We start from the raw sequence: 18859 nt of genomic DNA on the forward strand, positions 1-18859 counted from the left end.
AACAATAGTAAATACATAACTACAATTGGATAATATCTGAGGTGGGTCAATAGACTTTAAATCAGGTGAAAAGAAAGTAGGCAATGGGGCTTTCCAGGACTGGAAAGTTGCAAAATATTAATTGCAGGGCAAGGGCAAGAAAGTTAACAATAGAGATGACAGAGGCACGTCAGTAAAACAGCTCCCCATGAAGTCCGGGCTTGTTAAGGAGACATCAAGATAGGGAAGGAGTGATGGACAGCATGAGTGTGGAGAGGCCAGGTGACTGAGATTCTGCTAAAGATGAAGTACGATTTCAACAGAAGCAAGAAAATGAGAAGCTCGGGTTGTGGTGAGGATTTTGGTGGTAAAGCGATGGCAGGGTCTAACCTGAAGTTGTGGCGTTGTATGGCTATAGTGGAGTAGAGATGGAGGTCACCGAAAATAAGAAGCTCAAGAAGTTCCAAAAGCTTGGTCCATAAAATTCTGCAATAGCTCCTAATTGGATTTAGATAAACCAAAAACTTAGTTTGGTACCTAAAAACCTTTGTAATATGTTCATTTCCCATGACAATCCTATCATCCTTTTATACGCCAGTCCTATCAGACAATTTGCTTTTTCTCAAACCCATCACATACTTCTACCCTCCTATGAGTTTGGACACACTGCTCTCTCCCCCTCTCTCTCTCTGGAAAATTCTTTTCCACCTGTCCACCTGATGAAGTCCTCCTTTAAGGCTTCTGTTAAATATCCCATCCTCAGTGAAGTCTTCCCCTATTTCCTTACTGGTTTCATTCTCTTGTGTTTCACAGCCCTTACACCATTATATTTTACTTATTTGTTACTTGCTTATCTCCCACAACTGCTTTGAAGACAAAGATCCTTGCCTATTATTAATGGTAACAGCTGACATTCACTGAGAGTTTATTTCACACCAGATACTGTGCTAATAAGCATTTTATGTGAATGATTTTATTTTCCTTGTCAAAAAATTATCCATGAGGCACTACTATGATGCCCATTTTATTAAGGAAGAAACTGAAGCCCAGAGAAGTTAAGAAATTTGAAGCTGATCAAAAAGTTAGAAAGTGGGTAGAGTCAGGATTAAGTAAGTAACAGCTTACAAGGAAGAGAAGAGAGTCAAGAACCAAACGATGGTCTTTCAGGAGCAGTGGGCTGAATGAGAAAGCCAACTTTCCTCCTGGCCCTGAGAATCAAGGGGAGAGGAACCCTTTAATGAGTGTTGTGTGCGAAGTGGTTTCATCAGAAAGATACCAAGTTCCAGCAAAGGCCAAGGAGTTAAAGGTGCGCTGGAAAAAAATTAAAATGTTTTGTTTATTTACTTGCATTTGAGAAAAGACTACAGGGGTGGAGTGGGGGGAAGCAGGTGACCATTATTCTGGAAATCAGGAAGCAGTTTTTCCCATGACACTTCCATAGAAACTGTACATTAGCAGTGTGTAACGCGAGGTTAGATCGCCCTTCTGAATCCAGCTATCTACAGGATATCTCCGCCAACTATCTCACAGGCATCATTCAACAATTCCAAATACAGACTCTCTCTCTTCCGTCCACCCTCTCTGACCCTCTACACCCCCATCCCTGTCAGTAAATGGAATTATCATCCAGGTCACCCAAGCCAGATTTCTAGCAACTATCGTCATCTCACTTGTTATTTCCCACATCCTAATTAGTCATCAAATCCTGTCATTTCTCCCTTAGAAATGGATCTAAGGTGCCATCCCCATTGCTGTAAACTTATCCAGACCCTCACCATCTCTCATCCGGTCTGACTACTACTGGCTTCTCTCTTCCTGATCACTCTACATTTCTGACAGTGATCTTTACATGATATAAATCTGATTTTACCATTGTGTGTGTAAATTTTTAAAATACTTTCTCCTTGTCTAGGAAAAAGCACAGTGTCTTGGAACGCTGTAGAAGCTTCTAAAAGACGTGGACTCTGTTGGGGCCACCTATAAGGATGGTCTTGCAGCCCACCGTGTCTCATGCCCCTAGACTGCACAGAGCTGTTCTCTTTACTTGTAAAGCCCACTCCTCCCTCCCTTCTGCCCTGGCTGATTCCAGTTAGTTCTCCAAGATTGAGGTCCAGTATCACATGATCCTGGAAACTGTAGTGAACCACTTAGACCTGCCTTAAGCACCACTTCACTGTAATATAAAAGTATATATTATATTTTGCAGCAATTGCTTTATTTGTCAATTATATCTACAAAATTGCCAGATTTTTGAGGTCAAAGTCTGTCTTTTAACACTGAGATCTGTAGCATTTAGCACATATTCTGGGACACAGCAAATGCTCAATGAATTGTGACTGAATGATCATGTCATAGCTATGGCGTGACTCACTTTCTCTCCTAGAAGCGATCGGCATGCCAGGATGCAGCTTCTCAACGCTTCCACAAGCCTGGGCCCAGTCAAAATCAAAGCTATAAAGTCAAATCTGTGGCTTTGGCAAATGTCTAAACAAAGCATTGTTTCTGAACAATAGTGCCCTAAACTTCTGATTAGCATTTAGAGATTTTTCAGCTCAACATGCATCTTTCAGCAATTAGAGATCAAGGTTAACAACTGTTCTGCAAGATAATGCACATCACAGGTTATCAGCCAGGAGCAGGTCTAGTCACTGACACTGTCATCACTCATCACAGTGGGGACAGAGGGAACCACACACACCGTGTGGCACTGACCAACCACTCTGATCACCTTTCTCATTATCTGCAGAGCCCACACTTTGGAAATAATTCCACTTTAGCTTTAAGTTATCATCCTAAATTTCAGAGTCCACCCAATATAATTAATATCTAACAGGCCTCTATGCACAACATTTTCCTTTTGAATAAGAATTATATATGCTATTTCTGGGGTCTTTAAGGAATGATGTAAGGTACATCAGTTACAACACTTGTCAGTGCAAATCTGGACCCAGTATCAGTGCAGAGGTATATAGCACACGTTTCCATTACAGCTATGGGTTTATAGTAGAGGTCTGGATTTCTATATATCAGGCATAATCTTTTAACAACCTGGAACAATGAAATGAGGCTGTGCCACTTCCTGCTCTGATTAATAGTGTCAAGCTAGTAAAATAATGATTAGCAAGATGCTATGAGAGATTAGAGTCGGGATTTTTATTTTCATTGGGAACATCTTTGGATTTTTATCTAAAAGGATCTCTGGCTTGTGCATTTAGACACACCTTTCCTAAAGATACCAAAAAGTATTAACACACCTTTTAAAAAGCATTCACTTAAAGTAGACTTTACAAGCCTAGGATTCATCTCTGAAGGAAAACTAAGTTTCATCAATTCCAAGACTGCTATGTTTCACCCTCATAAATATATATATATATATATATATATATATTTTTTTTTTTTTTTTTTTTTTTGCGGTACACGGGCCTCTCACTGCTGCGGCCTCTCCTGTTGCAGAGCACAGGCTCCGGATGCGCAGGCTCAGCAGCCATGGCTCACAGGCCCAGCCGCTCTGTGGCAGGTGGGATCTTCCCGGACCGGGGCACGAACCCGTGTCCCCTGCATCAGCAGGTGGACTCTCAACCACTGCGCCACCAGTCCCTCATATTTTTAACTTCTAGAAACCACCATGGACTTTACAATCAACAGTGCCTTGGTGTTGTGCTATATTTTAGTTGCAGAATTTTTCTTTCTTAGTGTATATGAAGTCAATGTAATTATCAATGATGAACTGATAAAATTCGATAATGATGAATCCGATAAAATATGAAAATAGATGTATTCTTTTATTATTTCTAATAATATTTATTACATATTATAATATGTATTAAAGTATTATTAATACTTTATTATTCCCACCAGAATCTACTCCAGGGACCCAGCCTCTCCCTACCCAAAAACTAGGGCTCCCAGGCTCCCCAACTGGAGGGTCCCCAGGCAGACCACCTGGCTGGCCAAGGCAAGGCAGTGAGTTCCTGCCAGCTGTGCCTTCGTGGGGAACGGGCATCATTAGGTGGGCTTGTAATTGGCAGATGTCTGGTTTCCACCAGGAGCACAGGATACGGAACTGGCCTCTCCTGAACCGGGTTCTGGCCCGGATTCCTCCTTTTCCAGAGGGCAATCTGTGGAGCACATGCACAGCTGGCTCCCAGGCCTCCAGGGTCTCTCACAGAGGATGCCTGCTGCCTGACCCGCACATCTCTGGGGGGCTTAGGAGGGCCCATCACATCTGCTACCAGGTGGAATAAGCTCCTTTCGGTAGGTTAGGCTTGGAATTAGGCAGATGCCTTGTGTTTTCATGACCCTTGAACTCTTCCAGGCCATTGGCTACCCTTAACCACAAGAGATACTCTTGGGCAATAGGCACTATTTTATTTATTTAACTAATTATATCATTGTTATTATAGCTATCTAAATCTTCTTTGTTTCTGCAAGGTATGCTTTCAGCGAGAGTCATAACTGGAATAACCTCTTTAATATTAAGCATGCTTTTTGCTCATTTTGTTAACCCCTTTCATATTTTGCCCTATTCCCTCCTCCTCTTATCATTCGTGAAAGTTTAAGAATGTTCTTGACTCTATTTCATCCCCATCTTTCCAGAATATTCATGGAGGCTAGACCTCGTTCTAGGAGAGGAAAGAACGGCTCTTTTCTCGTCAGCCCTAAGGGCAGGTGGAGAGCGGCAGCGCCTTCCTGTTCTGCCTTGTCTGTGACCCTTCCTAGAGTGCTGGTCTACTGTGGAAATGCTCTTCCACCTCCCCTACTCTAACCAGCTCGTGCTTCATTCCTCTTCTCCAGCCATTTTTCTCTCAACCCGTCTCTGTGCTATCCCTCCAAACTTCATCCCATCTGAAATGTCATGACATGTACAAAGATGTTACTTGATTTTAAAATCTTACTTTCCTAAGTCAACAGGCATGACTTCCTTAATCTACTGCCGATATTTTATATGTGTGTAGATATACATTTTTAATGTGTAAAAGTGAGAAAATCTATACCAAGTTTAAATTGGAGTAACCCATTTCAGGGTCTCCAAGATGCTATGTTTGAAAAACACACTACTTTTCTGAGTGGCTTATATATCGCTTAATTTTTTAAGTTTCTTGGGAAGATTATAGGAAAATTATGAAGTTCACATTTTATGTTAAATATGCCAATATTATACATTTCACCCTTCAGTAATTACAATCTTTTCATCATAAACATCTTTCTTATGTTTCTCTTCATTAGGATAATTGTTATTCCTGAGTATTTGAAATGCTATAATATTAACAATTTCTTAAATCCTTTATTTTATGATATGGCAGTTTCGGAAATTAAATTCCTGCCTAGACATATCATAATATTCCAGTTTTCACTCATAAACAGAGTGCAGAGATTATGACCTCAGTTAACCCATTCCTGAGTATGAGTCTAATATATTCAAAAAGAAAGCAGTTCAGGTATAAGAAAATGATACCTGTAAAAATTATTGGTCAACATGGTGTAAACAACGATAATAGTGGGGGACTTTAACATTCCACTTACACCAATGGACAGACCATCCAGACAGAAAATTAATAAGGAAACACAAGCCTCAAATGACACATTAGAACAGATAGACTTCATTGATATTTATAGGACATTCCATCTGAAAGCAGCAGAATACACTTTCTTTTCAAGTGCACATGGAATATTCTCCAGGATAGATCATATCTTGGGTCACAAATCAAGCCTCAGTAAATTTAAGAAAATTGAAATCATATCAAGCACTTTTTCTGACCACAACACTATGAGATTAGAAATCAATTACAGGAAAAAGACTGTAAAAAACACAAACACATGGAGGCCAAACAATATGCTACTAAATAACCAGTGGATCACTGAAGAAATCAAAAAATACCTAGAAACAAATGACGGTGAAAACACAATGACCCAAAACCTATGGGATGTGGCAAAAGCAGTTCTAAGAGGGAAGTTTATAGCAATACAATCCTATGTCAAGAAACAAGAAACATCTCAAATAAACAACCTAACCTTACACCTAAAGCAACTAGAGAAAGAAAAACAAACACAACCTAAAGTTAGTAGAAGGAAAGAAATCATAAAGATCAGAGCAGAAATAAATGAAATAGAAATGAAGAAAATGATAGCGAAGATTAATGAAACTAAAAATTGTTACTTTGAGAAGATAACAAAAATTGATAAACCTGTAGCCAGACTCATCAAGAAAAAAAGGGAGAGGACTCAAATCGATAAAGTTAGAAATGAAAAAGGAAAAGTTACAACTGACAACACACAAAAACAAAGGATCATAAGAGACTACTACAAGCAACCATATGCCAATAAAATGGAAAACCTGGAAGAAATGGGCAAATTCTTAGAAAGGCACAACCTTCCAAGACTGAACCAGGAAGAAATAGAAAATATGAACAGACCAATCACAAGTAATGAAATTGAAACTGTGATTAAAAAACTTCCAACAAGCAAAAGTCCAGGACCAGATGGCTTCACAGGTGAATTCTATCAAACATTTAAAGAAAAGCTAACACCTATCCTTCTTAAACTCTTCCAAAAAATTGCAGAGGGAGGAACACACCCAAGCTCATTCTACGAGGCCACCATCACCCTGACATCAAAACCAGACAAAGATACCACAAGATGAGAAAATTACAGGCCAGTATAACTGATGAACATAGACGTAAAAATCCTCAACAAAATACTAGCACACAGAATCCAACAACACATTAAAAGGATCATACACCATGATCAAGTGGGATTTTTCGCAGGGATGCAAGGATTCTTCAATATATGCAAATCAATCAATATGATACACCATATTAAGAAACTGAAGAATAAAAACCAAATGATCATCTCAGTAGATGCAGAAAAAGCTTTTGACAAAGTTCAACACCCATTTATGATAAAAACTCTCCAGAAATTGGGCATAGAGGGAAACTGCCCCAACATAATTAAGGCTGTATATGGCAAACCCACAGCAAACATCATTCTCAATGGTGAAAAACTGAAAGCATTTCCTCTAAGATCAGGAACAAGACAATGATGTCCACTCTCGCCACTATTATTCAATATAGTTTTGGAAGTCCTAGCCACGGCAACCAGAGAAGAAAAGGAAATACAAGGAATGGAAAAGGAGAAGTAAAACTGTCACTGTTTGCAGATACAATACTACACATAGAAAATCCTAAAGATAATACCAGGAAAGTTCTAGAGCTAATCAGTGAATTTGGTAAAGTTGCAAGATACAAAATTAATGCACAGAAATCTCTTGCATTCCTATACACTAACAACAAAAGATCAGAGAGAGAAATTAAGGAAACACTCTCATTTACCATTGCAACAAAAAGAATAAAATACCTGGGAATAAACCTACCTAGGGAGGCAAAAGACCTGTACTCAGAAAACTATAAGATACTGATGAAAGAAATCAAAGACGACACAAACAGATGGAGAGATATAACATGTTCTTGGATTGGAAGAATCAACATTGTGAAAATGACTATACTACCCAAAGCAATGTACAGATTCAATGCAATCCCTATCAAATTACCATTGGCATTTTTCACAGAATTAGAACAAAAAATTTTACAATTTGTATGGGAACACAAAAGACCCCAAATAGCCAAAGCAATCTTGAGAAAGAAAAACGGAACTGGAGGAATCGAGTTCCTTGACTTCAGACTAAACTACAAAGCTACAGTAATCAAGACAGTATGGTATTGGCACAAAAACAGAAATATAGGTCAATGGAACAGGATAGAAAGCCCAGAGAGAAACCCATGAAGCTATGGTCACCTAATCTATAATAAAGGAGGCAAGACTATACAATGGAGGAAGGACAGTCTCTTCAATACATGGTGCTGGGAAAACTGGACAGCTACATGCAAAAGAATGAAATTAGAATGCTCCCTAACACCATACACAAAAATAAACTCAAAATGGATTAAAGACCTAAATGTAAGGCCAGACACTCTGAAACACTTAGAGGAAAACATAGGCAGAACACTCTATGACATAAATTGCAGGAAGATCTTTTTTGACACACCCCCTAAAGGAATGAAAATAAAAACAAAAATAAAGAAATGGGACCTAATTAAACTTAAATGCTTTTGCACAGCAAAGGAAAACATAAATAAGATGAAAAGACAACCCTCAGAATGGGAGAAAATATTTGCAAATGAAACAACTGACAAGGGATTAATCTCCAAAATATACAAACAGCTCAGGCAGCTGAATATCAAAAATACAAACAACCCAATCAAAAAATGGGCAGAGGACCTAAACAGACATTTCTCCGAAGAAGACATACAGATGGCCAAGAGGCACATGAAAAGATGCTCAACATCACTAATTATTACAGAAATATAAACAGCAATGGTACTAGTAGCAATATTGAAGATGTTAAAATAGTGACAACCAGCATTATGCATAGACTTAGATAGTTTATGAAAAAACTTTCATTAAGTCATGTCATTCTCACCAGGACCCTGAGGTTAGGTGATATTATTATGCCTATATGTTAAAATGAGGAAACAGAGGCTAGATCTCTTGTTATTTATCAATACCAAACCACTAGAGAACATCAAAGCTGGGCCTGGAATCCCTGTCTCCTGCTAATTCCTCATATTACAGTCTAGTATCATGTATGACCATATCTCCTCCTCACTCAGCCCTGCACACCCTGCTCATAGCTGGGAAGGCACTAAGAGGAGGAGTCGGAGAGAGACAGAGTTTAGGATGGAGCACGTCACCCATAACTACTGCCTAAACCACAAGCCAATCATCAGAGCAAACATGACCGGAGAGACATCACCCCTTTCTAAAACATCTCTGCATTCCTTCCCCCTTGCATTCAGCTCATTGTTATTCATACAAAAATAATAATAAATGTAGCCAGAGGACAGAAGTCTCAGCTCTACATCCTGGAAGTGGTGCATCCCTGCTCTGCTCTAGGTCCACTTTCTCTCTGGAGCGTTTCCTGACCCTGAGCGGCATCTTCCTTTGTGCTTCCTCTGCACTCTGTTCAGAGAGAGATTGTAATTTTTGTTTACACTCCTCCTCCCTGAATAAATTTTGCCTTAGTCATCTTTATATTTCCACGGTCCGGCACAGTGTCCAGTGCCTTGCAAGGCTGTGATAAATATTTGCTGAGCAAATAGCATTTGTTATTTTGTGCACTCATTCAACACACATTTGTCAAAAGCCAGAAACTACATTTCATCATAAAAACTATTTCAAATGGCTCTAGTCCTGAGCAAAAGCCTGAACAGTGTTTAACTGCCTTTACCTGACACCACCAAAAGTTGGTCAATTTAATAATTAAGAGCATATAGAAAAACAACCATTTTCCTTTGATAAAATAAAGATACAGCCTCTGAAATTCAGAATTTCTCTTTAGGCTGCTATACATTATTTTCCTTTGAGGTCTGAAAGATAATTGTTATGGGTATATTACATGGTGAGTAAAATTTGAGATATCTAGGTAGGTGCTCATAGAATCAATATTTAAGTGTTATTTAAACTGCTGTCATATATTGTGTTTATATAAATATGGACTATTTATTAAAAATTATTCCTGGTAAATTGATGTAAGTTCATCAAGTTTTATGTCTTAATTTTATAATCAGGATTATACTTTCAGTAAAAAAATCTTTCAATAGTAACGATAATAATATTATTTCTCATGAAATAAGCTTATATTTTATAATATATAATACTTATTTTTCCCAGATTATTTTAATGACCATTAAATTACCCACTTGATTCATCATAGATGCTTCAAAGTGCTTTAGTTGATCAAAAATACATTTAGGCATGATGGAACATTAAGAATAGGTTCTAATATCCACACTGACTGAAATTCAAAATATGCCTTTAATAAATGCCACTGTAATTGCAGTGTCAGAGTTTGCTACCTCTTAGAATCAGAATGGATGAGGACTACTGGAGAAAGCTCAGAGAAGAACACGAAGAATTATCAAAAAAAAAAAAAGCTCTGATAGGAAATTTTAAATGAGTAACCGTCATGTGATACAGAGAAGTAGGGTAAGTCTCAGGGGTGGATGTGAAAGACGCTGCATGACGGTATGGTTGATCTGAACTTCTAAGGAAGCCTGCGTGGTTGCTAGAAATATTGTGAAGGATAGAACTGTGCTGAATAATCTGGACATCCCGCCAGAGGGCAGAAGAGAGCAAGCCGGGGAAGGTGTGCTCTCATTTCGTTTGCTTGATCTGAGATCCTTCAGTGTTCATTTCTGTCCTAAATTTTAAAGGAAAAAAGGTGCTATTGTGATACTTCTCTTTCACTCTTGCCTCTCAAATAATAGTCCATTTACTTGGATTATTGTATTACTCTCCATTGGGCACCCTAATTCTACCTTAACCTCTCCCTTCAGCATATCCTCAACATAATAAGCAAAGACATTTTGTTAAAATGCAAGTCAAGGGACTTCCCTGGTGGTCCAATGGTAAAGAGGCCGCCTTACAATGCAGGGGATGGGGTGGGGGGTGGGGTGGGGTCAATCCCTGATTGGGGAACTAGGATCTTGGGGAACTAGGATACCATATGCTATGGGGCAACTAAGCCCACGTGCCACAACTACTGAGCCTGTGTGCCTCAACTAGAGCCCGTGAGCCGCAAACTACACAGCCCACGCACTCTGGAACCCGTGCACCACAACTACAGAGCCCACTCGCCCTGGAGCCTATGTGCCACAACTAGAGAGAAGCCCGTGCACCACACCTAGAGAGAAGCCCGTGCACCACAACGAAAGATCCCATATGCCTCAACGAAGATCCTACGTGCTGCAACTAAGACCCAACGCAGCCAAAAATAAATTAAACAAATAAATAAAATGCGAGTCAAACCATTTCAGTCTTCTGCTCAAAACACTCCAACAAGTTTGGGATTAACAGATATTCACTATTACGTATAAAATAGATAAACAAGGACCTACTGTACAGCACAGGGAACTATATTCAATATCTTATAATAACCTATAATGGAAAAGAAACCAATTCACTTTCTTGTACACCTGAACCTAACACAACATTGTAAATCAGCTATACTTCAACAAACATTAAAAAAAAACAACAACAACAACTCTCCAACAACTTCCCATCTCATGTAGAGGAAGAGCCGAAGTCATTACCGTGACCTATAAGTCTCAGTAATCTGACCTTATTATGTCTCCTCCTTGTCCACTCCACTCCAATCACATAGATCTGATTGCTGCTTCTCCAACATTCCAAGGACTCTGCCTCAGGACCTTTGCACCTGCTGTTCCTCTTCCAGGGGTGCTATTCCACAAGGCATTTGCCCGACTCCCTTCCTCACCTCCCTAGAACTTTATTCTCCTGTCAACTTCTCAGTGAGGCCTTCCCTGGTCATTCTACCTAAAGCTTAATCCCTAATTCCCTCTTTTTTTGTTTTACATTTTTCCACTGAGTTTATCACCACCTACCCTACTACATATTTTTACCTAGCTATTACTTATTTTATACATGTCTATCTCTTCCTTCTTGAATGTAAGGGGACATTTTCATCACTTTTCTTATTATATTTACAGAAACAAAACAATGCCTGACACATTGCAGGGACTCAGTATATACATATGTGCTTGTTCACTAAATTAATGACTGAATGAACCCAACAAACATTTATTTTTACCCATATCATTTATCTGGAACTGTTTCCAGTAATAAATAGTATATATACATATGTATACACTGTATATATAAAATAAATATATAAGTATGTAAAATAAAATATATAAAATAAAATATAAATATATTAAAATATACATATAACTACTTTGTGTTGACTCTTTTTCCTCGTCTCATAAAGTCTGCGAAATAAGAATCAAGGATGCCACATGAGAATCCACGTAATTGTCTACATGGGTGGTTCTCAAAGTGTGGTCCCCAAACTAGCAGAATCAACACCGCCTGGGAACTTGCTATAAATGCAGTTCTTGGACCCCACCTCAGATCTATTGAATCGGAAACTGTACTTTAATAGTGAGTCTGTTGCATGCTGAAGTTTGGGAACCACTGGTAGAGATTATAAATTCATTAAGCTGGAAATGGCAATTGAACTTTTAATGCATTCTCATTTTCGTATTAGGGATTTCAAGTTTTTTGTTGGTAAAATAAGTTTGGAAATATTCCGGCTTTGATAAATGTCAGCGAGTCTTCTTCCTAGGGATGGTACACCTACTCTTCCCTTACATGCCTATACCCCTCTTCCAGGCCTGGTCCTAATGTCTTACACCTGGTCTTGCAATGGCTTTCTAACTAGTCTCCATGTGCTAACTGGTCTCCATATACTAAGACATTTTCTTGAATATAAAGTGAATTTCTTCATATATTTTTGTTTCTGCAATAGAGATGGATCTTACAGTCGATAAGTACATTTAATATAGTGTTTTTTCTTATTTCCCAAAAGATTATTTTTATACCAAAGATCTGTTTTACAGTTGAGGAACTAAGATATTTTCCTATATTGTTTTGCTTCACCGTGCATCCAACTGGCCTTCCCCCTGCCCTCCTGTAGCTCTATTTTTCTCATGCTGCATGCATTTTAACGTGAAAAATGTTCATTAGTCAATCGGGCTAATCAATTACAGAATGATCCATTGCAAGCCCCTGAACTAAAAGCAGTCACATGCTCAAAGCTAATATTCTTTTCATTAAAAAAAAGTTGGCCGCTGTTCGCTTTCAGCTGAAACGGGAGTTTTTGCTTATGCAGCGCAGATTCCCGCCAGCACCATGAGCGCCTCTGAAGCCGGATCCCGCTGCTGTAGCTTGTGAATTTCCCCGGCAGGAGGGCGCAGAGCGGGGGAGCCCCGCAGGGTGAACCCTCTCTCCAACTGCTACCACTGTTTCCTCTCCTGCCTCCCTGTCTTTGAAAATTTATTGCGTTTTCTGGCTGTGCTGCTCAGAGGAACGCGGGCTTTTTCCTGTAAGCCGGGTTCTTTATGATCAGTCTAAATTTGGACATGGCCCGCGACAGCTCGGGCCTGCGATATAGTTTCCGGGATGCGTCAGGAGGGCCGGGGCGAGCAGGAGCCTCCGCGAACCGGTGCTGAGGGCCGAGGGCTTTCTCCTGTCCTTTTCAGCTCCAGCTTTTTCCCTGATTCTATAGACCTTCTTTGGGTTTCTCATTAATTGGCCTGAGCTGCCATGAACACTGGCAACCACAGGACAGCGCCAAAAAAACAAGCTTCCTTGAGGGTGTAAAGGTTGGGGCTGTGCAAGAAAATTTTCCAATTAGGTTCACATAAACTTAATTTCTGGCTCCCAGCCTGGCTGTGCATTAGAACCATCAGTTAAATGTGGTTCTTGGGAGGCAGAAACGAGCACCTCTGGCTCAGAGCGCCGTGGGGAGTTGCTCCTGTGCAGTCAGGCCTGAGAACCACAGAGGAGATCCCAGACGCGGGCTACCTTACTGTGGGAGGAGACTGGTGATCAAGCCTAAACCACACCTTTCTCTCCGAACAAGCCTACCCAGCTAATAATAGACCTTGTTCTTAATGCCTTCTGAGTCGTTCACTGAAATGCTGTTTGCACCTAAGTTGTATATATATCCCTTGAAAAGCTGAAATAATAAAATGTAGCTGATTTCTTGGAAAACAAAAGGAGAACATATTTAAATAGGGAACAACACTTCTATATCAGGGTTTGGGCAAGGGAAGTGTCCTCATTGTGGACTTTGCGTGTTTTAGTGAAGAAAAGGCATTGATTCTTATTAGGCCCAGCAGGGATATGATGCAGCCACAGGATACATTAATTTATTGCACAGTGAAATGCCTTATGATGGAGTTTTACTACATTTCACATTTGGGACACACCTTTGACATCTTTTATGCCTAAATTTAAACCACTTAAAAGATTCATTACAATCCAATTAAATTAAAATGTAAACGTAAAAACACGTAGACTGTAAAACATAATTTTGCAAGCTGTGTTTCTGCAATTATAAGACTGTTTCAGAAAACTGTAGTTAAAATGGCTGAAACATTTGATCTCACATCGATTCCTTTTAGTCACCATTCAGGATATTGGATTAGGAGCAGGAAACCGAAGATATTATCTTAATAAACTATAGTGGTTTTTAAATGTGACCTTTATAAACAGAAGCAATCCCAAACCAGCCCTACAAAAACTTACTTCTCATTTTTATTCAAAAATTAATAAAATTGATTTTGGTGGTGAGTACACTGTAGTGTATACAAAAGGAGAAATATAATGCTGTTTGTATGAAACATATACTGTTATAAATCAACGGCACCTCAATAAAAAAAAATTTTAAACTTAATAATTGAAATCAATTGCTATAACTCAATTAAGAGAATGGATATGACAGTATGGCATATGAACAAGGGTTTTTTTCATGTAGAAGAACTGTTTTATAAGCTCCTTTAGTACACCCCATAACTTTTAGCATAGTGTTGGTAATTCAAAGGCACTCAACAAAATAATTTTCCACTTGACACAAGCATTCTACCATCATAAAGTATGCATAAAGTAAAAGAGAAAGTAAAATCTAGTTTAATATCTATTTATTATATATCATTCATTACTAGGAAGGGTGCCCAGAAAGAAAAGGAAGAATTAATTAGAACAATCTACTAACAGTTTATTAAGCCACCATTATTCACTGTGCTGAGTACTACTCTTTTTAATTCACTAACTTAATATAATAAACACCCCCAAAGTATTGATGAATTAAAGAACAAATATAAGAAATGACTTCTTTCAAAACTAACACTTTAGTGGGAGGAGACAAAAACACATATCTGAAGAAGAGGACAGAATACAGGAAGTTCTTTAATAGAGGTGCAAACTACTATGGAAGTAATAAATAATCATAATTACTACATAGCTACTAGCAAGTCAGAAATACTTCTTGAGCTGGGTGGTGAACTGAGTATTGAAAGTAAAGAAGAACTTCACAGAGTAGATACTGTAAATCGAGGAAGGGCCTTCCAGAAGGATGGAAGCCACTAGAATAAACAATGAAGACGCCTTGAGGAAACAGAATGCTTTGGTGGAATGGTGAGTGGAGATATGACCCATAAGTAAGGGACAAATTATGGAGGGTTTTTAGTGAGACATTAAAATTGGTCTCTATGTAGTGGGGAGCTCTTAAGGCCCTTCAGAAGGGAACAGCACAGCCAGGTATATTTTAGAAGGATTGTTTTGGAGGCATTGTTCAGAACCAGTTGGGGAAGATAAGAGTCTGGAGAATGTACTGTGCTTCACACAAGAGATCTGACGGCATGAGGCAAGGCACTGGTAACAGAGTGGATGAGCTCAATTTGGGAGACCTCCTGGATGTCAAAACAACAGAATCTGAAGATTAGCTGTAGGTGAAGGTCAAGGGAGAGGGAGCAAATTTTATAACAGAGCCACTAGGGATATGTTTACTTTGTAAAATAGACATTTCTAGAATCTGTAATATTAGCAAAATGATACTGGAGGGTTCTGGTACAAATTTTGAAGGGGAATATTTTTTAAATAATTATATTGCTTAGCATACTTGGAAAAAGAATGACAAGACCAAGAAGTAAGTGTCAAAGGGTTGGGAAAAGAAAAGTTGAAAGCCAAATACCCCAGGAGGCTGCAAAAGTGGCACGAACTAAGGGAAAAAGAGGCATAACAGGAGAATGATGTCACAGAGCTAGTAGTTAGGAAGCCCGGGAAAGTGGTGAGCAGAAGTTAGAACGAACGTGAGAAATCAAAGACCCCTTACAGTAGATGGAAAATCCACAGAGTAAAACGGTGTAAGGAAGATGGCTGGCATGAAAAACTGACCTAAATGGGCAGCTGACTCAGGAGAATGGCGGGAGGGGGAGGAATGGAGACTGAGCGTGAGGATGATGAACAGCACATAGCCTTGTAAAGAATGAGCTGCTTGTTACTCTATTATTAAATCAACATCAGCAAAAACTTTGAGAATAGGTATGAGGGACTATTACTTGCTATTTCCAAGAGATTCAACAAGAAGTGACTTCTTTAGGAGTAAACTCGTGACTTATCTCATCCGCCATGCTCCATCAGCCTTGCTATCCTTGGTGTGTTTATCACACTTGAACACTAGAAACCCATCTACCCATGTCCATCCTGTGGCCTGCCCCCATCAGGCTGCGGCGGCAGGAGAGGGCACATGTTAGGTTAGCTAGGACGAAGGGCATCTGCTCTGCCAGGGAGCCTGTACTGCCCTGACCCGGAAGGCTAGGTCCTGCAGACCCCACTAATTCTAGACTAAATCTATGTTTTAAACAATGTAGGACTCCATTTAAAACAATGACAGTGACAGTACACAAATGCTTAAGCTCAGTGGATTTTTAGTAGTTTAGGAAGCTTTCTATCTGTTGATGAGTTCCTGTCAAGGCCATTTTCATAAGCAGTTGGATGGGACATAATAGGCCACTTCTGCTTCTGTCACATTAAAGAGAATGCTAATTACATCAACTGGGATTCGAGTGGAATCACACTTACCAGAGTAATCGTGGGGACAGATGCAAGTGTACCGTCCTATCTCGTTGAGGCACGTGGCCTCGTTCTTGCAGGGGTCTGACACACACTCGTCCACTTCCAAGTCGCAGTGCCTGCCTTGATAGCCTGGGACACAGAAGCAGGAGTAGCCATTGATTCCGTCCTGGCACACAGCACCGTTGTGGCAGGGGCTGGATGCACACTCATCATGCTCCAGCTCACAAAATCTTCCGGCATATCCAGCAGGGCAGATGCACACAGGGTGCACAGGGTCCTGATGGCAAAAGCCTCCGTGTTGGCAGGAGTTGGTGCCACAGGGAACAATGGCCATGTCACAGGTGGTCCCACTGTACCCAGGAGGACATCTGCACAGAAACCTCCTCTCTCCTGGGACGCTCACACAAGTGGCATTTCCTGGACAGGGACTGGAGAAGCAAGGGTCTTCCTCATGGTCACAGTCTTTGTCCAAATTAATGGCTGTGCCTGAACAATGGCAACTGCCATCTTTTGAAAAATCCTTGCATGTAGAATTGTTTTGGCAAGAATCTGAGAGGCACTTGGTGTCATTTTTATTGCAAAAGGAATCTACAAGGAAATAAAAAACATCAGGATGAAGCTTACAAATAAATGGTGGACAATAAATTAAAGACGTTCCTTCTTTCTGCTCTTCATGCATCTCAAAGAAACTCAATGAAATACAAAATTGACTGCATTCTGGTGATGAACTTGTCAAATTTGTCTAATAATGACTTTTGTCACTAATGATGATTTGTCATTTTTTTTTCATATAGCTTCTAATAAGAAACAAAAATGGCTGGTTTCAGATTCTTTGCTTCTCCTGCATTTTCCTTTCCCAGGTATAAGTGCTGTTGAACAATGGGGTGAATTGTTAAATTGTCCCATAAATCCCAAATTTTGAAATTCACATTCTCTCATGGAGAATTTTGGGGGTATACTGGGAGATGAGATACAAAATTGTCTGTGAATATACGAACTGAAACTAATATTTGAATGAATACTATACTTTGCCTTATGACTGTTTATCACAATCACCATTTATGCTCTAAAAAGAAAAGCATAGAAAAGTGAAAATATAAAAATAAAAGAAAATACCAATATTTTCTTCTAATATTTGTGGAAGGTCTACTCTCTGTACCAAGCATGTCAGGTGTTTCACAGATATTATTTATAATCCTCACAGCAACACAATATTGTGTACATCTTAACAGATGACAGATTAAGTCCCACTGCAAGGAAGCAGATGTTGTAAAGTTTATGGACTTTCAATTTTCTGAAAGCTTCTCTGTTCTAGGGATACATTTTAAAAATTCTAATTGGAATAATAACCTGCAAGAAAGCAAAAATTCTATGATTCTTTTCCAAATTCACTGGCTACCTGCATGTGTACAAAGTTTCCCTGAATCTACACACATTATGATCACAAAGAATCTTTATGATTTGGCAACTCAATTGCATCAGCTCACAAAACACTGTCTTTTGCATGTGGATTTATCTAATACATCATTCTCTTATTTTTACTTCCTGTCTCACAATATTACTCACTAATACAATAGTGGGTAAGAGTACAGGCTTATAATTTTAAAAATTACAAAATGAATAGTTTGCTCTTATGAGACATAAATCAACTACTGTCAGAAGAAATAGCATGTAAACTTTGGTAAATATGTATAATGATAAATCTCTTCCCTCTCTTCCTGCAGAAAGAGAAGTTTTTTTTTTTTAACATCTTTATTGGAGTATAATTGCTTTACAATTTTGTGTTAGATTATGCTGCATAACAAAGTGAATCAGCTATACGTACACATATGTCCCCCTATCCCCTCCCTCTTGCGTCTCCCTCCCACCCTCCCTAACCCACCCCTCTAGGTGGTCACAAAGCACTGAGCTGATCTCTGTGCTATGCGGCTGCTTCCCACTAGCTATCTATTTTACATTTGGTAGTGTATATATGTCCATGCACTCTCTCACTTCATCCCAGCTTACCCTTCCCCCTCCCCGTTTCCTCAAGTCCATTCTCTATGCCTGCGTCTTTATTCCTGTCCTGCCGCTAGGTTCTTCAGAACCATTTTTTTTTAGATTCCATATATACGCATTAGCATACGGTACTTGTTTTTCTCTTTCTGACTTCACTCTGTATGACAGACTCTTAAGTCCATCTACCTCACTACAAATAACTCAAGTTCGTTTCTTTTAATGGCTGAGTAATATTCCATTGTATATATGTGCCACATCTTCTTTATCCATTCATCTGTTGATGGACACTTAGGTTGCTTCCATGTCCTGGCTATTGTAAATAGAGTTGCAATGAACACTGTGGTACATGACTCTCTTTGAATTATGGTCTTCTCAGGGTATATTCCCA

The 18859-nt window shown here is 39.3% G+C and overlaps 1 protein-coding gene across 2 annotated transcripts in view; it reads right to left on the reverse strand.

Moving 5' to 3' along the window:
• The window catches only part of CRB1 (crumbs cell polarity complex component 1), a 147034-nt gene extending 129978 nt beyond the window's left edge, over positions 1-17056 (reverse strand). Inside the window, exon 1 of one of the 2 annotated variants that reach the window (XM_007459660.1) lies at positions 16480-17056. In XM_007459660.1, coding sequence (XP_007459722.1) covers positions 16480-16807 — 328 coding nt within the window. In that variant the 5' untranslated portion in view covers positions 16808-17056. The remainder of the gene's footprint in view (positions 1-16479) is intronic. The other variant, XM_007459661.1, reaches the window with a different exon arrangement.
• Between the last annotated feature and the right edge of the window lie 1803 nt (positions 17057-18859).

Source organism: Lipotes vexillifer, unplaced genomic scaffold (genome assembly GCF_000442215.2).
Source record: "Lipotes vexillifer unplaced genomic scaffold, Lipotes_vexillifer_v1.1 scaffold830, whole genome shotgun sequence".
NCBI lineage: Eukaryota > Metazoa > Chordata > Mammalia > Artiodactyla > Lipotidae > Lipotes > Lipotes vexillifer.